At 46.4% G+C, this 22,369-nt stretch overlaps 1 protein-coding gene across 4 annotated transcripts in view; it reads right to left on the bottom strand.

Annotated features, from left to right (window-relative positions):
- Positions 1–1,568: 1,568 nt before the first annotated feature.
- ST6GAL1 (ST6 beta-galactoside alpha-2,6-sialyltransferase 1) overlaps positions 1,569–22,369 on the bottom strand; it is a 37,970-nt gene continuing 17,169 nt past the window's right edge. The window contains exons 1-7 of one of the 4 annotated variants that reach the window (XM_027884364.1): positions 18,674–18,809; positions 16,176–16,303; positions 14,383–15,052; positions 10,725–10,822; positions 6,280–6,381; positions 4,889–5,063; positions 2,522–3,044 (exon numbers count right to left, since the gene is read on the bottom strand). In XM_027884364.1, the coding sequence (XP_027740165.1) occupies positions 2,803–3,044; positions 4,889–5,063; positions 6,280–6,381; positions 10,725–10,822; positions 14,383–15,052; positions 16,176–16,190 (1,302 nt within the window). In that variant the 5' untranslated portion in view covers positions 16,191–16,303; positions 18,674–18,809 and the 3' untranslated portion in view covers positions 2,522–2,802. Of the gene's footprint in view, positions 3,045–4,888; positions 5,064–6,279; positions 6,382–10,724; positions 10,823–14,382; positions 15,053–16,175; positions 16,304–17,817; positions 18,091–18,673; positions 18,810–22,369 lie in introns of those variants that run through there. The other 3 variants (XM_027884362.1, XM_027884361.1, XM_027884363.1) reach the window with 3 other exon arrangements.

Genomic DNA, 22,369 nt, shown 5'->3' on the forward strand with positions numbered 1-22,369 from the left:
AGCACGTATTTCTTTAACCATCACTGTTGATACACTGGTGTCTTATCAGATCTCCTTCCCACACACCCACTCCATTCTTCTCAGGGAGGTGAGGACGGGTGTGTTGACTCAGGTGGGAACAGCTTGAATTTCTGGGACTTTTCTCCCCTTGTCTGGTGAAAGCAAACCATAAAAACCCACGGGCACCTTTGTTAGCCCAGACAATGAAAAATCTCCTTTAAAGACAATGAAGTCCAGATTGCCAGTAACATACTGTCATTGCTTTAAATCACCCAAGTGTTTCCTCATCCAACCATGAGCCCCCGGCAGCAGCATTCGCCTCTTCTGGTCTCTGCTCTGACCAGAGAACCTCTCCTCCCCCGTGTCCCTGGCTCCCTAAAAAGGCAAAGGCAAAGTGGTAAAAACAGTTTCCAGCTGGAAATATTTTCCACCCCTCTCACATAATTATGGAGATTTTTTTGTAGTTCTTAGCCCTTCAGCAGGTAAATGGAAAGGGCAGTGTTGCCTCTTTCTGTTTTGTACATGGACAGAAGCTGTTCACTCTGGATGTAGTTAGGCTGAAAGAGGGATGAGGCTTTTGTTACAGTCTGGCTGTTACTGCCCACTAACTTAAACCGGGCTTTTTTAAATACCAGAATCAACATCACTTGCAATTTATATTAGATTGGGATCTAGGCAGCCAAAAAGAGGAAAAAAAAGATGATTAAAACTGGCCTATTTTAAGCTCTGTCATAATTCCTTAAGACTCTTTTTAGACTGTAAGTGAATCACAGACTGGATGTAGCTAAAACTGTTATCATCACATTTGAAATTCCATGCCCAGTGCAAGACTATTGCCATAAATAACAGAGGGTTCTGAGAGCCTGTCTGACATTTTGTCTTCTTGCAGGAGCCCTGTAGAGGAGCAGGTGTTTTGGGGACCCCCAGGTGACCAGCAGGCAGCTTGTTGTGGCTTCCCAGGGCTGTGCTTGCTTCCCAGAAGCCACGTGCCATCCATCAGTTCCACAGCCCGAGCCGCAGAGGGTGGCTGGGCTGATCTCCCGGGAGTGGGTGCAGGGGAAAAAACATTGTGGGAAATGCCAGTGAGGCAGGATAGGAAAAGAGTTAAAATGTATTCAAGTCTCTACTAAACATGTACTAAGAAGGCAAATTGCTGCGGCAGACACTCCCTTGATCCGAAGGCGACAGGTAGGACTGTTAGAAACTAAGAGTGGTGGTGGGGAGAGGTTGCTGCAGCTCTCCCAAAAAACCCTTATGGCTTTTCCTCCATAAGCCCTCTCCTCTCACAGGGAAAAGGAATGCTTAACAAGACACAACTGCCCTCACAGCATTCCTGCCCTGGTGCTCCTGAGGAGCAGTGCAAGGACCTGAACTTTTTTACCCACATATATGCCACAGATTTTGTAAGCACTGACAGACCCAGTGCATCCCAGCAGATGGGTGTGCAGAGAGCCAGGCTCGGAGCTGAAGGAACAGCTCTGCCTGCAACGCTGCGAGGCTGCTGCAAATCCCCAGGGTCACAGAGCAAAGACATTCACACTGGTGTCACCACCGCAAAAACAGGCCAGTGACTTCACAGGATTTATTCAAAACAGGAGAAGAAAAAGCTTTCTCTACAGACCTGATGAAACACACCAGTACAGTAGACAGTGAAGGTGTTCTCACCAACATACAGAGATTGCAGAGCTACTGCTTCCATCATGCTGCCACAGGAGCCCGCTGGAGCAGGAAAAAGCTGCCCCTCTCAGTTCTGCCTGTGTTTCAGCACGAGAAGCAGAGCCCACTCTCCCTCCCCACAGCTCAAGAAGCATGGAAGCAATAAATCTGCTCCCCACCTACTCAGAAAAGCACACAGCAGCTGAGAGATTCCCTCTGGTAGCTTGCAGAAGACTGGAACTCATCTAGAAGCAGCTCTGTGGTATTTGTGTTACTGGGGACAGCAAGTGATTTGCCAACAATCGCAAAAGTAGAGCAGCAGAGAGCTGGGAAGAGGTATTGGCTTCCAGTGAGTTCTGCCATTTGTGCCTTGGAGCATCTTCCCCAAAACATTTCTGAAATAAGGGTTCTTCTGTACCGAGCCCAACACTGTACTGGAGAAGTAAATGTTCACTAAAATTTATTTTAAATTATTTTTTAAAAAAAGTAAAAAGGTTTAAAAGTCTTGCAAGAATCACTGAATTGTGAATTGCCTCCCTCTTCCGTGGCCAAAAAAGTCACCTGAGTGGTTTTAGAAGTCTTACAATTCAGAAGGAAGTTGTCAAGGTAACTTTACAAACTATTTATAAAATGAAATATTTTGGACTAGGAACTTAGCTTATCAGTACACCACTTGACAGCATTTCCACAGATCAGTCCTGCTCTTAAGGGCTCCTAGGACTACGGGAACAAATTTTAAATGATTTCTCTTGTTTCCCAAGGGAGCAGGTTTTTGGCTGTCATTACCCCTTGTAAGCAAACCAAACTGTATTCACCATTTGATCCCAACTTGTACCATCTCTGCTCAGCAAGCCCCTGCTGCAGGTCCCACACACCATCATGGGCCGAGAGGCAGACAGAGGTACCCACCCCCTGCCTGAGCCTGGCTCCACGGGGACTGAGTTTATTGCAGTGGCTGGTGCAGATGCAGTGGGGATGTACCAGAGTGAGTCAACACCACCTCACAGGGCTGGTCAACCCGGTCCTAAGAGCAAGCGCTTCTACATGGAAGAGCTGCCAAAACACACCAGTGCTTAGACCTAACAAATCTGAGAACCCTGATTTAAAAAGTGCTTTGACGGTCAAGGAAAACTAAACCCCAATCCGTTAGCAACGCACTCTTCGGAAGCCGGGCAGAGTGGCTTTGCCGTGAGTGTAGATGTCCTCATCTGTGCCCTGGTTCATGTGCTTCACCAGGTTCTTCTCGAAGAGCAGAGGGTGGTAAGCTCCCATGGTGCAGGCGTGGTCGTGAAACTTCTGGTAATAGTGGCAAATGTCCGTTTGGCGCTTGGAAGGGAGGAACTCGTACACGTCCACCTCATCACAGAGCGTCATCATGATCACGATGCCTGGGGAGGGACGGAAAGCACACACCCCACGTCAGCCCAGAGAACCAGCTATGCACTCCAGCAAGACAGGCAGGCAGCAAGGAGCATCCAGCTCCAGGGGGGAAGGGTTTCCTTTTGGGACAATCACAGTAGAAGGGGGAGAAGACAAGTCTGGCCAGCCCAGGGATGTTTTCTGAAGCTCTCCCTTGCCAAGGGAGATCACAGCAGATTGTTTACAGTGACAGCCCTGCCAAAAGGCCCAATTTTTAAGAGTGCCGCCATCCTCCATGACCTTCATGGAAACCTGGGTGTCTGCCAAGCATGCACTACACTGAGCTGCTTGGGTAAGCAGGGATGAGGCCTTTGCCTTTTCCCCACCTGCCTCCAGTGAATGCGGGGAATACAAAAGGGACTGATACTGGGAGATGCTCAGGGAGACCTCAGCAGCCTCTGCTCCTCAGACTCCCCGCAGCAGAGCGGTGCTGCCCTCCTGTGTCTTCTGACAGGCACAGGAACTACTCGAGGACATCACACCGGGCACAGCCTGAAGACTTTTTGGCCAGATCAGATGTAAGCCATAGTTACTGGCTGCTTTTCTCCTAAGTGCAAGAATATACCAGGGAATCAGAACCAGCGTATAACATCCCAGAAATTCAAGCAGTATCTGAGATAGCAAGGACCCTGCACAATCAGAGGAACATGGATTGCAAGATATTAGAAGAACCCATATGTGAAACCACTCATTTACCTAAGGTACATTTTAAACGTATTTTCAACCACTTTTTCAAATGACAACTGTCAATCACACTTAGACCTTCCAGAGAAGCCAGAGTTGGAAACTAGAACCCATCTGTGCCCCTGAATTTGGCGAGGTGATTTGCTTTACAAAGCAGGTAACTTGGCTCCCAAGTTAAGCCACGGAGGAATTGCTGTCTGACGTGGCCTTTAACAATTTTGTTGCTGAAGTCATCGATTATGCTGTTACACAGTTATCCTGCACATATCCCAGCAATCACTGAATAGCTGATGGACTTGGCAAAAATATGAAGTGACTCTGTTTACGTGGAGACAGAAAGGTGCCTCTGCCCCAGCAGTGATGGGAGCAGAGGCAGCAGCAGACAAAAGGTGGAAGCACAGCAGTTGGACATTCCACGACAAACAAGACTATAGGTCTTGTGTGATTTCAAATACATATGAGCTTTCCCAGAGGTTCCCTCCTTTTTATCCATCTGGTCATGAGATCTGCTCTCCAGTAAGTAGGAAAACCTTTGCAACAGCAGAATGTAAAATGAGCTCCTTTGCTGAGAGGCAGGATTTAGCATGCTGACAAGCAAGAAGTTAGCATGCTGAATAAGGGGGAATATCACTGAACTTTTTAGGGCAACTGCTTAGTCTGACCATCCCCAGCCCCTCAGTAAGTCTTTTATATATATATATATATATATATATATATGTTATATATGAGAAGGATGAAGAGGCTTGCACTCAGAATTCATCTGCAGTAACCAGAGTTATTTGCCTGACAAGATCTGAGCCTGCAGGAACCATATCCTTCCTCTCACACCCCGTGGGAACTGCTCTGGCACCAGAAGCTAGAAATCCTAGAGGCCATCCCAATGCTGCAATCTGCCCTCCTGTTTCCACGTGGAACTGGGCTGCTGTTCCAGAGGAGTGCTGCAAACCACTTACTGCAATGCAACCGAGCTGCTCCTTTGAAGACAGGAAGCTTAAATTTTGGCATAAGACAAACACTGTAAAAACAACTCTGATAAGCACCACAGATTTGTAGCTGCCTTTGAAAAAAGGCATCCTGGAGAGTTCCTGCCTGCAAACTGAACCAGAAGTTTAGAGGGCGGTTATCTTACCAAGCATTCCCGATGACGGTGGATTAGGCTGAATATGCTCCAGGGAATTCTCCTGTAGAATATCCCAGAGCTGCCACTGCATTTTTGGATTCAGGATATAGAAGGGCTGCTCTGGGTGTGTTCTACGATACGCCTTATAGCTTTCAAAAAAGTTGTAGTCTGGTTTTCTGTACCACTGCAAAACAGAAACAAGAAGTCAGACTATTTCTGGCCCATTCTCCTGTAACCAACAGGAAACAAGGATGAGTGAACCTGCTGATGCTGGGTAAAAAGCCCTGCTACACCTGCACACCCTCAGCTGCAACCCTCGGGCCACTGCAGTGACTTGACTCAGGGAACAGAGGAGGGAAAACGCAAATCTCACTGAAGGACCGTTGAGTATAATTTCATGCTGTACCTCCCAGCAGCAGATGATACTGAGAACTCTGCCTTAAATGTTACAGACCCCAGTCCTTCTCTATGTTGCAGTGCAAAGAATCCTATTCTGCAGGCAAGTGTTCTCAGCATGGCCTCCTAAACCAGGTTGAGCTGATTTGCATCCTAAAATTTCCCTTTTAGTAAAAACACTTAGGAATGGTTTATGGGGATTTTTTATTATAATTTTGAGATTTTTTTTTCCCTAGGCTACAAATATCCCATCCTGGTTTTACTGACTCTTAAACATGCTGTACATATCCCCTATACCTCTTGGAGCCATTGGACTAGACATAGGAATAAACATCAGAGAGAAAATAAGAAATGTAGTCCAGAGAAAGAAAGGCAAAGACTTTTCAGTTACAGAGCTCTAAATAAGAGTAAAGAATGGACTATTCACTTCTACCTGCTTTTACCATGAGCCTCCAAAGCTCATCACTTATCAAACAACGCTCTTTTGTACTCAAAATCAGAAGTGAGTGCTAGAGGGATTGCAACGTGCACTCGTGACAGCCTTGTTGAGACAGAGAGGAGACATTTGCTAAGATCTTCAGAGGGTTTCCTGATCCCTTCATAATGCATCAAGTATATCCCACACCTCACTGATGCTCAAAATACCCAGGCATCAACCAGCAGCAAATCTTAGAGTAACTGTCAGAAAGAAGAGCTCATCCTCTTAAGTGCTGCAGCCAGCAGTGACCTCCTCCCTGTGGCATCAGTCCATGGGAAAGCAAAGGAGGTGACCTGTTACACTTGGCCTGACGCCCTTCACAGGGATCGGGAACAGGCGAGTGTTTTCCTAGGAGCACTCATGCATGGGGTGTTCTCAGAAATACACACAGATACATCCATAATAACAAAGAGGTAAAAAAGAATGGCCTTGAAAGGAGTGATTACTCATGTTAGGAGGAAGTGGGTTAAGAGAGGCACTTCAAAGCATATGAATCTGATTTTATTTACAGAAAACTCAGCCTTACCTCATGAATTTCTGCATGATAAGGTGCTGGATCCCAGACAATTAAGATTCCAGTGTTATACAGCGTTTCCCTCAGGAACTGCTTCTCTTCAACAGTCACAAGCTTGAATAACAACAAACACAATGATATACAGCATATTGTCAGAACGAGTGGGCAGCCAAGCAGTAAAAGACACCTGAAAACAGTCCCAGCCACGCCACTGTTGGTTACTGAGCATTCCCCACCGTGTGCAGCAAGGACACAGCCCCCAGCAGTGCCTCCAACACCCACACCAGTCCTATCTGGCAGCACAGGATTTAGTGGAGAGCCACAAGAAAACCTTGTAAAGCTTAATGGCAGTTCTTCTCTATCCATCTTCAGTCGCACACTAAGGACAGGACCTAGAGAGTGACCCAGCTTGTTCAAGGGGTCCCAATCACTACAACTACAGGAGCAAGAGGGATCATCAGTTGCTGGCACCCATCACAGGACAGTCTAGGAAGAGCCTAATGCAAACACGTTGTTGGATTTATTAAGGCCCTTCATTCAACTCAAAAAAAAAAAAAAAAAAAAAAAAAGAAAAAAGAGAAAAGGTCTGCAGGTGGGTGGTTTCTCCTGAGCAGCAGGAACTCCAGCAGCCAGGGCTCAGCTGGGCCGGCCTACTGTGAGACCACCAGTGGAGGAGATGAGAGACCACGGCACCCCTGCCCAACCCTGCCTCACACCATGCCCTTCATGCTTCTCCAGAGCAGGGGGGTCCAACTTAGGCAAAGTTGAATCTTCTGAGAGCAGCAGTGAGAGGGCAATCTTCAAACAGAGACACAACACTGTTTAGTACACCTGAGGGGAACCCCAGTCTGCAGTAGAGAGCAAACAATCAGAACCAAACAATTCATCTCCTGTCCTCCCCACCCAAGGCCATCATCTGTATAGGCACAGCTTGTAAACACTGTAATCATAAATCATAATCATAGAAATCAGCTTCCATTTGTCCTGATTTTCTCCACGGATCTAATTATGAGTCAGCCAATTAGTCCTTGAGCATCCTGGCTGCCTCAGCAGCCTGCCTGGCTGTCCCTGTAACCAGAGCACAAGGACACTCCAGCTAGCCCAGATGTGATTTATTTCAAAAGCAAAAAGGGTTTCCTCACATCTGTTCTTAACTCTGCAGGATTAGAGCTTGGCCTCGACCACGTGTACTGCCCGGCTTCATTTCCTTACAGCAGCTAAAATATCTGGGCCACTTGTTAGCTGGAGTGTGCAACGCTGCAGGTGTGAACATCTGCCTGCAGCCTGTGGACACCAGAGGCAAGGAGGGACACAGAGGTTGGCACCAGCCACCCCCCTCAGCTGGGTACGAGTGGGATGGAGCACTGCAACGGGACAGTGGCAGGGCCAGGAACATGGACATTTCGTTTTCATTTCACTGTTTCTATTTAAAGGCTAGACATTTTTCAGGAACTTCTCTGATGCAGCACCCACAAAAGAAGGACTTGAGAGACTGAGCATCAGAGAAAGCAAAAGTCAGCCAAGCAAAGCCACGTGAGTTGGCAGAGACACAGAGAGAGCTGCGACAGGCCCAACAGCAAAGGGATAAGAAATCAGGTGGGGAGCACCTCCATAGCAACAAGCTGTTTGCTGTGTCCTTCCCCTTGCCCCATGGCTGGGTCTTGGCAATACCTCTTAACTCTCGGTCACTTAACCCCTTTGATGGAGGAATGTGGTTCCCCAGATACTTTAGTGCCTATTTGTTGTGTTTAATAGTGATAGTGACTGATTCTTTCTAAGTAGTTAAATTCATTTAAATTGCTGCATTGTTTACTTATCTTGCCCAGACTTTTGATCCTAATTAGTTAACTGTCCTATTGATTTCCTAGTTAATTTGTTCTTCAGCCAGTTCACAGTTTAACAAGTGATTGTTAATACAGCCCCTACTCTCTTAGTATTGACGATATCACAACGATTTCCTCCTTTCCGGCTACCACAATCAATGTCCTGTGACCTAAACACAACCCCCTTTCCCATCACAATCTTCCCCCATTCCACCGATGTGTTACATCCTTTCTCTTCCTCCCTGCAGACTCATTAGTGCCAGTAACAGCACAGGCAGCACAGCAGAGAGTGAGAAGTCAGCCCAGGAGAACTGTAAACAAGGGCTGGGATGAATGAGGTACTCTGGCCCTCGGTCAGCTCTGCAGGAAGGAGCTGTGTCCTCCACAGTGACACTGGCACTCCCCTCACACACTTCAGCCCTTGTTTTTGCAAGATGTGCTGCTTTCCCAGGGCAAATCGATGCCTTGTGAAAGACAGCAGGGAAACGTGCCATGAAAGGCTGCATTGCTGATGAACCAGTCAAGGTCTAAGAAAAAAAGCAAGGCAATGTTGAATAAATTCTTTATTTAAAACAACTACCAAACTTGTGGACCTACAAGCTTATCCTCAGATCTGGGGATTCCAACTGTCTCCCCCTCCTGAGAGTATCAATCTATTAACCTTTCCCTATCCACACAGATGTACAAGATACCCCACTCTACTGTTAAAACTATCCACCCTCAGATATGTAATGCAAATTACAGAAAAATACCTTAAAATAATTACTAAGCAACTTAGGGTCCCTGGCCACACGCGCCAAAGGGATGCTACTCAATACAGACTCGTTCTGACAGGTAAGATTCAGGAAATCCTATTTCCTTCATCTTGGAAGTGGATTGAGGATTGATCAATAGCAAGAGCCAAAATAAAAGCAGCAAAGCCACAATCCCATCCCTTTTCCCAGAAAAGCCAAGAAATAACATAAGAAAAGCCAATCCCAGAACAAGAACGAACTACAGCTTCTCCAGCCAGTACCTGATGCCTGCAGGAGCTCTGGGAAAGGCACAGTAAGCTGAAAACAGAATGTGATCAGGCAACCCCACTAACAAGAAGGTTTAAATGATGTCACCAAAACTTGAACAGCACTGAACTACTAAAAAGTGCAAATAAACACATCAGCAAGCCAGGCTTTCAATCCAGTGATCCCTGAAGATAACAGGGACTGCAATTAGAGATGCTCAGTTCATAAAGCCAGATGAGAGGCTCCTGCACTACTCACAGCTTTTGCCCTGGTCAGCAGCCAGATCAATGCTGCATTTTGAGTTAACTTTAGCCTCTAGAAACTGCAACAATATATTGTTCTCCCTGTAAATGAATTTTTCTCAGCTGGGGTCTCCACTCAGACTGCAGGCTGATCCCCATGGAGAACAGAAACACTATAATGACATGGCATAATTACACTTGGTTCAAAGTAAGAGACTGCACATTAAGAGTCATATTAAGCTGTACAACCACACAGATCCCCTCCTCCCTGTGCTGATAATTCTGACATCCCACAGGCCACGTACATGTTTTCTCTTCTTATCACTGTAAGCTTGGCAATGACCACAGCCTCCAGAGAAAGTTTGCTTAAGTGATAACACCTATCTGAAATCATAAAAATACACACAGAAAAGAAAGATTAAAAAAAAAAAAAAAAAAAAAAAAAAAAAAAAAAAAAAAAAAAAAAAAAAAAAAAAAAAAAAAAAAAAAAAAAAAAAAAAAAAAAAGAAAAGAAAAAAAAAAAAGAGATGTCAAACAGGGCAGAAGGAGCATGTCAGCAGCCAGATACGCCTTCTAAAACCAGACTGGTTCAGAAAGGACCAACTGTCCCACATCTGACTGGGGCGAGGTTAACACAAGGTCATCAAGATGCAGCAAGCAGCAGCACAGAGCATGGCAGGAAGTGGAGAAGGCAAGACCCAAGAGCAGAAAGAGGTGGCAGCAGCATTCACAAGAGAAGCAAGAACAAAAAAGACACACAAGATGAACTAGGAAAACACCAGGCATGTCTTGCCTCTGGAACTGATGGCCAAGCTCCTGCTGCTGTTTTGAGAAACTTAAACCTCATTACACAGCAGCACCGATGGACTCCTCACACAGGGGCAGATGACAAAACTTCAGGCCTAAAAACCTTACCTTTGAGATAAGGGAAAAAACCCTGCCCTTTTGGTTCTGGATTGCAAAAGCTGTGCTTAAGCCCCTCATCTCTCCCTCTTCTTCTGAAGGCAGAGGAGCAGCACCCATCTGGTCTTCCTGTGCTAACACAGACGCTTCAAGCCAAGACAAAACCCAAATTACCTTGTGCCTGCTGCAAATTGCAAGCAGGATACTACAGGCACCCTAGCACGAGCCAGGGTTACTCCAGGCACAACTCAGATTTACCAACTGTCCCCCCGTTCCAAGGGGAAACATTCCCATCTTACAGCTATCTGCTAGGGCCAGGAGAAATCAGAGGGACACAGCCCTGTTCCCCCAACTTCTTTTTAAAGACCTCCCAGCAGCAGATGAGCCCAGAAGCCCCATAGATGCTGCCAGTTCAGCCCGCTGCCTGGCTCCCAGACAATGCAGCTCTGCCATGCTTGGCCCATTGGGCCCGTGTTGTTCAGACTCACCTGGGAATTCACAAGACGGATTGTTGTCTTCTGCCCCACGTCATCTTGAAAGCCCTTGACAGGAGCCCCATTGAACCGCAGGACGGCATCGTGGCTGTCTGAAAGCAAAACAGTGAAACCCTGTGAGCTATCAACTGGTTTTTGAGTGACAGAGACAATGTAACATGTCACACATCTGCACTTCCAATACAATCTGACTAGTCCCTGGCTTTCCATGTAACAACGAGAAGTAGCAAGCCAGGTTCTTTGGAGGAAGTTGTGGCTCAAACTTCAGGATCAATACACTTAAACAACCCCACTTTGTAAAACTACAACCCACTGACAGGCTGAGAGCACAATCCTAGCATTTGCTCTGCATGGAGGAGTGGAGCATCTCCCTCCCTCTCCTTCCTTCCACTTTACCAGGAGATAAACCACTACACAATTGTTTTACCACGTGGCTGGCTCCATGCTAAGGAACTGGAAAGTAATGGCAAGCCAGCATCCTCTCTTGCAGACTGGAGGCTGACCAGCCCGAGAAATATGTATAATAACCACAGAAAGCAAAGCTGACCTCAGCCTGCCAGCACACCTCCCACATTACAGAAATAAATCCACTGCTGTGCATTCAACAGGCACAGCTTGTCACATGCCTTGGGATCCACTGCATTTTCCTCTGCTGGCATCATCTCTTAAGATAGCACAGCATTCCCTCAGCACCCACCTCTGCCTTGGCACAGCTGCTGTAACACCACAGACAGAGCCAGGCTGCTGCCGTGGCGTGGACGGTGTTTGTGCCCATCACCCTGACAGCCTGGCTTCTCCATGCCCTGAGGCTGGAATTGGATAGGAAACCTTTCACATTAGAGAAGCAGGACCAACTCCCCTGCTTTCACACTGAGAACACACGACCACAGCTCACAGCACCCACAGTCAGGGTCCCCGGGGAATGGCAAAGCTCCCAATCAGGGCAGAAGGGCTCACCTGGGCCAGAACTAGGTCTTTTTGAGATAATTTTCTTAAAAATAGGGGTGTTTTCGTAAGCAATGCTTATGAAATGCTCATCAGCAACTACTGCCAGCAAAGACTAGTTTCTCAGCTACTTTATTCTCCAGAAGTGGATCTTTAAGAGCCCTTCCAAAGCAACACCCAAAACTGTGAAAGGTGCTGTTTCAGGAAAAAAATCGTGTCCAAGCTGAGAAGTGCCTGTGTAGTTACCAGGACAGATCCATAGCTGCACATCCTACCTTGCATCAATGCAATACAGCTTATAATTTCCCCCTGTAACTTCAGCCAGACACTAAGCATTATTATGTCCCAAGTTTGCATTTTAAAAGGGTGTTTAGTGACAGAGTAGCTGTCTGTCTCCAGATGGTTGTGCTGCACTTGGTATCTCTCACATCAGATTTTTCAGTGGCATCTTATAACCTCCAGTAACACCAAGAGCCCAGTAAGACACAAGCTGGTTGTTTACAAGCTTCTCCCTGTTCTGCTCTGCCAGCCTTCCTTACATTGACTAATTGCTCATTTGATATCTTAATGTGCTTACACAGAACAAATATTTCCTGGAATAATAACTCAGCAATCCACTGTGCTCATCTACGCAAATGCTTAATTTTAAGCCTCTAAGATTTAGTACCTTTTAGACAATTTCCTCCAACAAAATCCTCCTACGTGGAAATAAATCCAGACAAAACTGTGAAAAAAACTTTATGTAAATACTCTGAATGCTCCTGAATCCTTAACATTCACCCTGCCCAGCTCAAGCACCCCAAACTCTGCAGAAGCCCTCGCAGAGATGACTGAGCACAAAGGTGAAAGTGTGCGACCCAGGCGTGAGGAATGCAAGGCAGGGACACCAGCAGGGGTTAATGGATTTGCTTCAGGCACTACTCAGTGACCTCCCCAGCATCCACTCCTTGTGTTCTGGAATAAACCAGTGCTTCAGCTCCGGGACAGGCTCAGGGACAGGCTGTAGGAACAATGAAATGGCTTTGCACTCCGCTCAGCTGTGCCACAGCCAGAGCACTTGGCAGCTCCGGCACTGAATCCAGCCCTGTACTGACTGCGCCTCAACACTCCATAAACATCACACTCACATCCTCAGAGGGTCTCCCCACAGGGAGCAGCAAGCAGCTCTATCAGTATCCTGGAGCCCAACAGAGACACCCTCGGACACAGGCCAGCTGTGCTGGGGAGGGTGTTCAACAGAAAGTCACTTCTGAGCAAACTTTTAGCTCCAAGAGGCACCCAAAACAAGCCAAGACAGGTACCCAAAGGAAAAGTCAGAATTGGCTTCCCACGTCTTGACCTGCCTAGCCTCAAACACGGATAGAACCAATTACATCAACCAACTCCCCCGTGCAATGTGAACCAGGAGGCAATGCTATTTTTCATTGCATCTTTCACAGTATTTTAACACACCTCCTTCCAGCTGTCCAGCCTGACTCTAGCTCCTGCCCACCTGCTCTGTGGAGCACACACAGGTTTGGGGGAGAATTTCTGAGCAAGTACCAGAACAAAACACTGTCTCCCACATGAGCATCCAAGGACTATAATTCTCGAGCTTTGCCAAGTTGTCCATGAAAGATGCATTAAAATCTAACCACCTACTTGTTTCAGAAGATGAAGGCTTTTTACTTGAAGTTTACTTGAAGTTTACTTGAAGCTTAGTGCAGGCCAAAGGGATCTGATTCAACAGAATTCAACAGAATTCAGATTCAACAGAAAACTTATGAACACACCAAAGCCTGCAAACAATTTCCACTTGAGAGAAAACTCCCAGGCTTTAAAAGTTCTCCTTCAGGGAAGCTACAGTTCTACAAAGTGAGAATCTTAACTGAGCTTCAAACAGCAAATAATGAAGCAAGCTTAGGGAACTGCAGGCACAGTACCCCAAGGTGAAGGCTGAGGAGCTGGTTTCCCCCTCATGCTGCTTTTGTAAAGGCACAAAATGCTCTGGTATCAAAACATGCTTCTTTATAATCCACAGTACAAGATCAGTGATTCAGCATTTATTAACGCATTAACTGCATAAATACAATCAGATAAGACTGCAAAGCATCACCAAACTTTGTCTAAAGAGATAAAACAAAGCCCTGTAAAGTCTTCTGGGCCACTCAAATCCAGCCACTGTTTTATGGCTTAGAATGCAGTAGTGCCACCTTTGTAAAGTACTGAGCAGAATTATAGCATCATTGAGGCTGGAACTGACCTCTGAAGATTGTCTGTACCCAGCCCCTCTGCTCAACACACACTGCCCGGGGCTGTGTCCACTGGGGTTTTTTCCCCTTTAGTGTTTTATTTCTTCTCTGACAAAATTTTTCCTGATGAAAATTTTTCTGACCATTGACCGTTCAATGAGCATTACTCAACCTGCTCCAAACCCTCTCAAAAAACAAACACTTGAGGAACCAACACCTCTCTCTGGTATCCAGTATTAGTGTGATCATGAAAATTGAAAGGACTAGCTAGAATAGAACTACCTATTGTTCCCATCTCCTAAGCTGAAATGTTTACTGACTTTAGAAGAAGTTAAAGGAAAATATTTCAACCTATTTAAAACATATTTTGACCACAACACAGATTTATGGCTAAGAGCATGACAGTAGCGTACTTCTACTCAGCATAAGTTACAAAACAACGATATTTGACTTCACGCTAACAGAAAGATACCAACCTATCTCTTGTCCCAGATGAGATGATTTCAGAGATCCAGCTGAAGACACGACAGCACAGCGACCCAGGTGGCCCACTGTTTCACTGAGGCTCTTCCCTGGTAGGTATTGCTGCCATTCAGAGGTCCCAAAAGGGCCATCTGACCCCTGTATCATGGTCACGTTGACCCTGTCCCGCAGCTGGCACAGCAGCTTCTCCGGGCTGAGCTTAGCAGCGTTCCTCTTCCCACTGTAACTCACATTGTACTTGTTCATGGCCAGGTAGTTTTTTCTGACCTTCTGCAGCCTGGGTATGAGATTTTTGGATGAACTGTCCTTATCCCATACCTTCACAGAGGTTGCCGTTTTCTTGGAGTTTTCGGCTGTTCCAGAGATGCCGCCTTTCGGTTTGTTTTGGGTACTGAGCCATGTTTTGGATATCTGCCCCAACTCACTGGCTGCTTCACGGAAAAGTCCTTGTGATTTAACAGTGTTCCATTTCTCTGAACTCCTGGGACCCTTCAAGTCATCGTTCTCGATCTTGAAAGGATTGTAGTAGCTTCTTCTTGTCTCTCTCCACAGGCAAACCGTCAGTGCTACCAGTATCACCACCAGAACACACATGAACTTTTTCAACACATTGATGTGAACCATAGTGTACGGTGCATCCAAATGGGCCACTGGAAGCTGCTCCTGGGGAAAGGAGCACAGCTCAGTCAGGGCTGCAGGCACAGGCATGCATATATATACAGTCATAAACACCAGTGTGCAGGTAACGGGAGGGGACAGAGACAACATACGTGTAATTCTAAACTTTCAGGCTGTTTAAAGATCTCATTTCAAAGTCCAACACCCTCAGACACCAAACAGAAGGACCTGAGCTGGCTGTCAGCCATCACATGCTATGTAACGGTGATCTGAGGCCACTGCCACTCAAACCTTTTTTCTATTCCCTTCCGCAAGTGACAGCCAACTTTAACACCACCAGTCTTATACCAGCAACGGGGTAAGCCTGCACTTTGCCTTCCTTCCTCTTCCATCCCTGCCAGTCAATATCCAAATCCCACCAAATGAATTTCCAGAAATGAGTTTTTACTCAATAAGCTTTAACACCAATAAAGCACATAATAAAGCATATAGCTGGGGAAAAAAAAAAAAAGAGGCTGTGAGTTCGTGAGCCCCAGGAGCTTCACCAGCCTGGTACTGACACACTTAGTGACTTTCCAGGGAACTGCTGCAAGCCTCTGGTGGGCTGAGTGCACTTCCAACCATCAAACCTTACTGAACAGCTGCTGGAAGCCAATTAAGCCCCAGTAAGGTTTGAGGTTTGCTTGGGCTCATAAATGCACTCTGATAGACGTTAGTCCAGGAAAGTTACTTCTGGAGAAAGCAAAACCAGGCTTTTTAGTAGTGCACTGCCTTCCCTCTTTTGTGTTGCCTCACTCTTGCAGACATCTCCAGCTCCCACCATGAAAGGGGGAATCCAACATGGGGACGGCCCAAAGGGTAGCTCAACCCAGGCAGCCCAAAGGGTCGGTGTATGAAACATGCTGGGGCATAAACAGCTCATGAGCAGCACACAGGACCTCAGAGGGCAGGAGAGCAGGTGCTCATTTCCCTGTGTGGCTGCCTCCAGCACAGGTCCAAAAACAGGGGAGCAGCACAGAGGCTCGAGGTCCTCGGGAGACAAACACATGCAGGTCACCACCACCACCCCAGAGAGGCAAGAGCGGCCACTTCCTCACTGAGCAACCTGCTGAAAGCAAACAGGGCTGCGCTGTGTTGTTGAGAGGTTACTGAGCTACCAACACACTACCTGTGGAAAAAGCATCAGCTCTCCAACTCAAGTCATTTTTGGCTGTTGGTAGATTTTCCTCCGAGGGCTTAAGCAGAATATCCCAAAACACAACAGGTCTGTGGTGCACTGAAGAGTTCAAGAAACACCTGCAAAAAAAAGAGGAAAAAAGAAAAAATGTTAAGGAAGAACCTTGAATTTCTAGGGATAAGCAAGTGTTTCCTCAGATAAGCCCTGTGGTCCCAAACAAGCTCTTACCTGGAAGGGCCAGCAGCAAACACATTAGCATCACATAAGCCTTCTGTCCATTCAAATGGGCATCCTGCTCTCAGCTAAAGCTGAGTTCACGGGCTGCCTGCTCTATGGTCCCAACCAGACCAACAGCACTCTCCCATGGAGAAGGCTCTGAGCAGTGGATACGCCCATAATACAGTGAAGGAAATATCCCAATTAATGCAGTGAACAGGGGGGAAAAAAAAGATAAAGCTAACTCTTCCCAGGGGAACATTCTACTGCCTGGTTTTGAGCAATTCATGCACTCTTGCAGAGAAGATTCCCTGCTTTTCTGGGGCAAGTTGGATGAAAAGTTGCTTTATAACATACATCTGAATCCTTAAGTCTTCACAAAATAGACCAATGTATTTTAGACTTTACTACCAAAGAAATGCAGCAACAGAAAGGGAGATTTCACAGTACTATAGAAAACCAGAAGTAGCTAGATTTTGCAGGAACTCTGAGTCAGTACAATGCCACATAAGCTAAATTACAAACACTACCCTTCACAGACTAAATACTAAATTATTAAAGCATCCTAATGCTCACTACTTATATTTTAACCTCATTAAGGAACTCAAATTTTTTTTTTTGGAGCACTTCACAATGAAAAAGCAAACACTGTTCTACCTCCAGTTCTTAAACAACAACAAAAAGATCCAAGAAACACAAGTAATTCTAGCTTTTGTTGAAGTTATTTGCCCTGCCTTGACACACTGTATAACTTCTCATTTGTTTGAGTACAAATGTGCCAGAAAGGCACGCTGAAGCCCTTTTGGCCAGTAGGTTTCAGATGCAGAGGTCCAGCAGTCTGGGGCAGGGGGGAATCAGGAGGGGATGCAGGACATCCCTGTGCTCTCTCCTGGGAGGAGTTAGTGTGAGGTTTCCCACACTGTTTGTGGTTCCTCTCCTGCTGTGGGCTCTGCAAGACACTCTCACTCTGCCTCCTGCCATGCCCCCCACAGCTGGGGACCCTGGAGGGCCAGCTCACTTGGGGTCTGCTCAGTGCCATCGGGAACAGAAGGCATGTGAAGGCAGGAGGCTGCAAAAGCCATTTGCTACTGGGGAAAGCACCACTGAGTCACCCTCACGCTGCCAGAGGCTCTGCAGGCAAACCACAAGCAGACAGCAACGTTTCCCAATGAGACACACACAGAAATAGAGCTGCCAGTGTCAGCTTAGCTCAAGACCCTGAGATACCTCCCTCATGCAGCCCCCAGCCTGCATTTCTTTACACAACACAAGGGTTAGGCATCCAGGAAACTCAGCCAAGACCTGTTAAGGCAGGACAGAGCATCAACACTGTAAGAGGTGCCCAGGTGCCCATCACCCTGCAGGGTGGAGCTCTCCACACCCTGGAGGGCTCTGCCCTGCTTTGGACTTCACAAACCTCTCCCACGGGGTTTCCAGGTGGAGGTGACAGCAGGCACATAGCAACCATTTGCTTCCTACATTAAGATCATCTAGAGAGGTGGCAGGTTCATCACAGGGAAACAACTTCACAGTTCAGTGAAAGTTCATGCTGGGACACTCCTCCCAGGGCTGCACAGGACAGGATGCCCCAGGCCCAACACCTCCTCTCCTTCCTGGGCCACACAGAGGAACCTGAAAAGCTCACCCTCAGCGCTCTGTTCAGGATGATCCCCATCTCTGATCACTGCATGCTGCTGCAACAGGAACTCTGATGTTTAGTTTGCTTTGATTTGTAAGCTGGCAAAGTAGGCTCTGCAAGCAAGTACATAGCAGAGCCACAACATTTCCTTCTGTTCCCCATGGATTCAGTTTAGTTATTACTACTACTTCATGTGATCTGATTTTATTTTATTGGCACGAACAGTGCTCTAACATCAGGTCCCTCTCAAGCATTCTGCCACCAAACCTTCTCTGTGGAGAGGGAAGGCACCTGCTCTTCCAGGCAAAGCAGGATAGCCAGCAAATGGTGCTCTCTTTCCACACCTTTAGCTAAGCCACTTGTGTAGGGCAGCAGTCAGTACAAAGGTGGAGGTGATGGAAGCTTATCACCCACACAAAGCACAAGGTGTCAGCTACGAGTACAAACAAAGAAAGGACAAAAATTCCCCCAAACCTATAAAAAAAACTTAAACAAATTGATGCCTTCTTGAAACCCAGAGCCTGATGCAGCAACGCCACAGCAGAGAACATACAATCCCCATTTCACAGATTTACCCTAAAAATGCTAACAGAACTGTCTTTATCTCATAGACAAAAGGTTTATCAAGCCTTACCTGTCTCCTATAGTGTCCAACAGCAGATACACAGAGAAACCATGGCTATGGAACAACGGTATGAATATACTTCTCTTCCAGTAAACGCACACAGCTTCCCAAAAGTTGTGTCATCAGCTGTACCAATGCCCATTTGTTTAATTAGTTCTTGAAAGCACTCATATTTCCCAAACAGCCCGAGGCAATGACCTCTGCAATGGCATACAGTGCAGACACAACCCCTCCTCTCTCCACCTCACACCAGAAAACCCAATCCAACCGACAGAAAGCTCCTGCCTTCATTTTCCACACATCCTTCGTGGTTGCACCACCTCTGCTAACACCCTCCATTCCCCACTCGTGGCTTTCTCAGACTGAATCCCACTTGTTCCAATCCCTCCTTGAACAGCAGTTTTTCCATACCTTGGACTCTCTTGGTCAGGTTCCACAGCACCACTAGCAGGGTGTGACCATCCCTCCTCGAGGCAGGGACACCGGGACACCCCTGCTGGACACACTCTTGCCACATGGTCCAGCCACAGCACAACAACAGGGCTGCTTTGTTCTCCTTTGGAAACTTCCTCCCCTTCCATTTCCCTTCCTGACCACTCCTGAGCCCTGGCCTCTACGCTGTCAGCAATGACTTCAGGATGTTTTGCAAGCAGCAGTGACTCACAGAGTTGTCCCTGGTGCAGCATGGAGGGCAGGAATAAATACAACTAAAGAGCATTATCTTATCCCTGCTGGCACAGGCTTCCTTGGCTGCTGTGCTGCCCAGCAACCCAGGATCCCAAGACCCCTCTGCAGCTGCTCCATGTTTCCCCCGGTCCCAGCAGCCCCAAGGACACAAAGCCAGCCAAGCCCATACCCCTGCCCTTCCCTCCTCTCCTCTGCAGATCCATGACCACTGCTCAACAGCGGGGATCTCGGAGAAGATCTGTTGGGGACTTCTGTGATGTTGTGAAACCTGACTGCTTGCTTTCCTACCTTCTACGCAGTCAGTAATCCAGGACAGGAACTTTCTCTTATGGTGTTTCAACAGCTTATGGTGTTTTTTTACTGAGGCTCTTGGTGAGCAATCGCACCAAAACCTTGAAAATTCAAGGCTTCTCTCTCTTCATTTTCACCAACTTCTGAAAACGAGAGAAGAGGAAACAGGCAGATAGGTTTGAAATGCAACTTCTGCAAACAGATGAGACTTCTTAACGAATTCTTAAATGTTCTACAGGTGTTAGTTGTTATGATTACTGGTCTGAAGTAATGGATCCCACCAGAATCTCTCTGAAATGCAATTATGTCAAGTAAAACCTTTCATTTAAGTGATGATTTGAGAGATACTCCTGAGGACGGGCATATGCAGCAGGCACATCTACCTGGTCTACTGATCCTGTCCTGGATCCTGCTATTCCTACATCAGCATCATTCACATGCAGTTTCCATGTATCTGATCTACGCACAAAAGCTTTTTACTTCAGCAAGTTGTTCCTCAACCTTTTTTTAGATATTGTGATAACGATTTCATATTTAAACTTTGAACACTTACGTCTCTTTCCAGATTTCCTTCATTTATGCATTTCCATCTGTACCCACAGCTGTGCTGTGCCTGAACAAGAAGTAAGGAAGTTTTGCCCCCAGCTTTTGCTGGTGTATTTTTGAATGTTTTTATATTCCCCAGGTATTTAATATAAGGCAGAAGCTTTCATTTCTGGCTGTGTCAGCGCTTTAGTCCCCCTGGTTTTTAGGTCCTGTGTTGGAGGGTGGCTCTGCCTAGCAGCACACTGCCTCCCCTTCTGCCCTAATTACAAGGCAGCTGCTTTGCTTTCACTCCCTGCAGAGGTTTTACCAGGTACCTGCAGAACCACAGTCACCATGAGCCATCAAGAACCAGAGCAAGAGGTGACCCACACTACTGTGGCTTCCCTCCTCCAGCTCCCACCATCCCAGATGCCTGCACAGGCACCAGACACACCAGGGCACAGTCTTAAATCAGCTTTAATAAAACCACCTGACAGTAACAAGTATGACACATGCAGGGCAGCTGAACCAGGCAACATGAGCCTTGCTCAGCAAGACACTTGGAGACTACTGCTGGTAACAAACCTTTTCCATTTCTAAAATCACCAGTTTCACATTCAATTGAAGAAACAGAAAGAAAGTATATCTTAGCATGCACAAACAGCACCAATTCCCAAAACCACTGCTTTTCCTCCCATATCCAGACCCCCGTGTGTCAGGACTTCACAAGTGAGATTTTCGTTATCACTCAACTTCACCACAACTATTCCCAGACTGAAGCCAACAGTAAAAATCCCCCTACCCTACCCCAACTTTAAAAACCAGGATGTGATCTCTCATCTATGACTATTTTCTTTACATGGAACATTACATCTTCAAATCAAACGAATCACTTCTGCTCCCCCCCCCCCCACGAGGTTTGTCTTTCGAAATGAAAGGGAAGCGCTTCTTTATTTTAAATTAACAGCATGTGGCAGGTCAACACTTAACGCCTCTGCAAATATCCTGGCGCGCCAAGACATGTAATTGGTTTTCCCTGGCCCCAGGACAATAAATACGCTGTGTGCCAGCAGCAGCCACACCACCCCTCAGGATAATATTTCTCTGACACCAGCCCTTCGCAGGTGGGCGCGATGTCCTTCTGTCTCAAGGACAGTGGAATAACTTTATAACTTGAAGAGGACTCTAATTCAATTTAACCTAAGACCTAGTCTTTCACTGAGTGAAATAAACTTGCAGAAGTGTGCATCTGTCATTCCTGGTTTTCAGTCCAACAGCACTACCAAGATTTGCTTTTCTCCACGTATCCAGAGCTCATCAGCTCAACAGCAGCACTGCACCACACCAATTTCACTGTAAGTAAGGTGGGAATTCTGGTTGTTGACTTCACAAAGCACTGTTCAAACTATTTACTCTATGTTAACCAAAACACTACCTGCATTACATTTAAAATAAATCGGTTTTCACTAATTCATATTTTATAATGTAAGAGACGCACAGATGTCAAGACTGTTCATCAGAAAATATCAGGTGCTGGGAAAAAAAGGCAAATCCTGATGGCAATAAAGAGAATACTAGAAAGGACACCCACTAGAGCCCATCAAAGCAAATAACCACCAGAGAAACTGCAAGAACAATCATGTAACAAGAACTTCAATAAGTTATTTGGCAAAAATCAAAGTAGTTCCCTTCTATGAAAGGAACTTGAGGCATGGAAGACAAATGGAAACACCAAAACGAGGGTTAACTATTTTGCCTCTGATAGAAAAGGAGGCAGAAAAAAAATGTGTTACAATAATCAGATGTTTTTCCATAAATAAAACCCACTTGCTTGCAGTCTCCCTAGCCAAGGTGTTAGGAAAGCTAAATTGATACCACTTCTACCACACCTCACCAGTTTCACTGGTTAAACCAAGGCTGAAGGGACCAGAGGAAAACCAAGTGTAACCCAGCATGAGTTGTCGAGAAAACCCTGATCCCAGCTCAGTGTCAGGCTGCAGCAGAGCAGCTGAGGGAGCAGATATGCAGGAATCAATAACCCCCAAGGTCCTGGATATTGTTAACTGTTGAAACAGAGGCAGGTTCCCAAAAGTCAGAATATTTGCAGTAGCAGATGTCAAATATGTGCTTTGCCAAGGCACGTCAGCGAGTCACATCCTCGTGCAGGGAGCTCCCAGCGTGGCTTGACTTCAGAGAGGAATA

The sequence above is a fragment of the Empidonax traillii genome, unplaced genomic scaffold (genome assembly GCF_003031625.1).
Source record: "Empidonax traillii isolate 1590-97213 ecotype Southwest subspecies unplaced genomic scaffold, ASM303162v1 scaffold143:size1492093, whole genome shotgun sequence".
Lineage (NCBI taxonomy): Eukaryota > Metazoa > Chordata > Aves > Passeriformes > Tyrannidae > Empidonax > Empidonax traillii.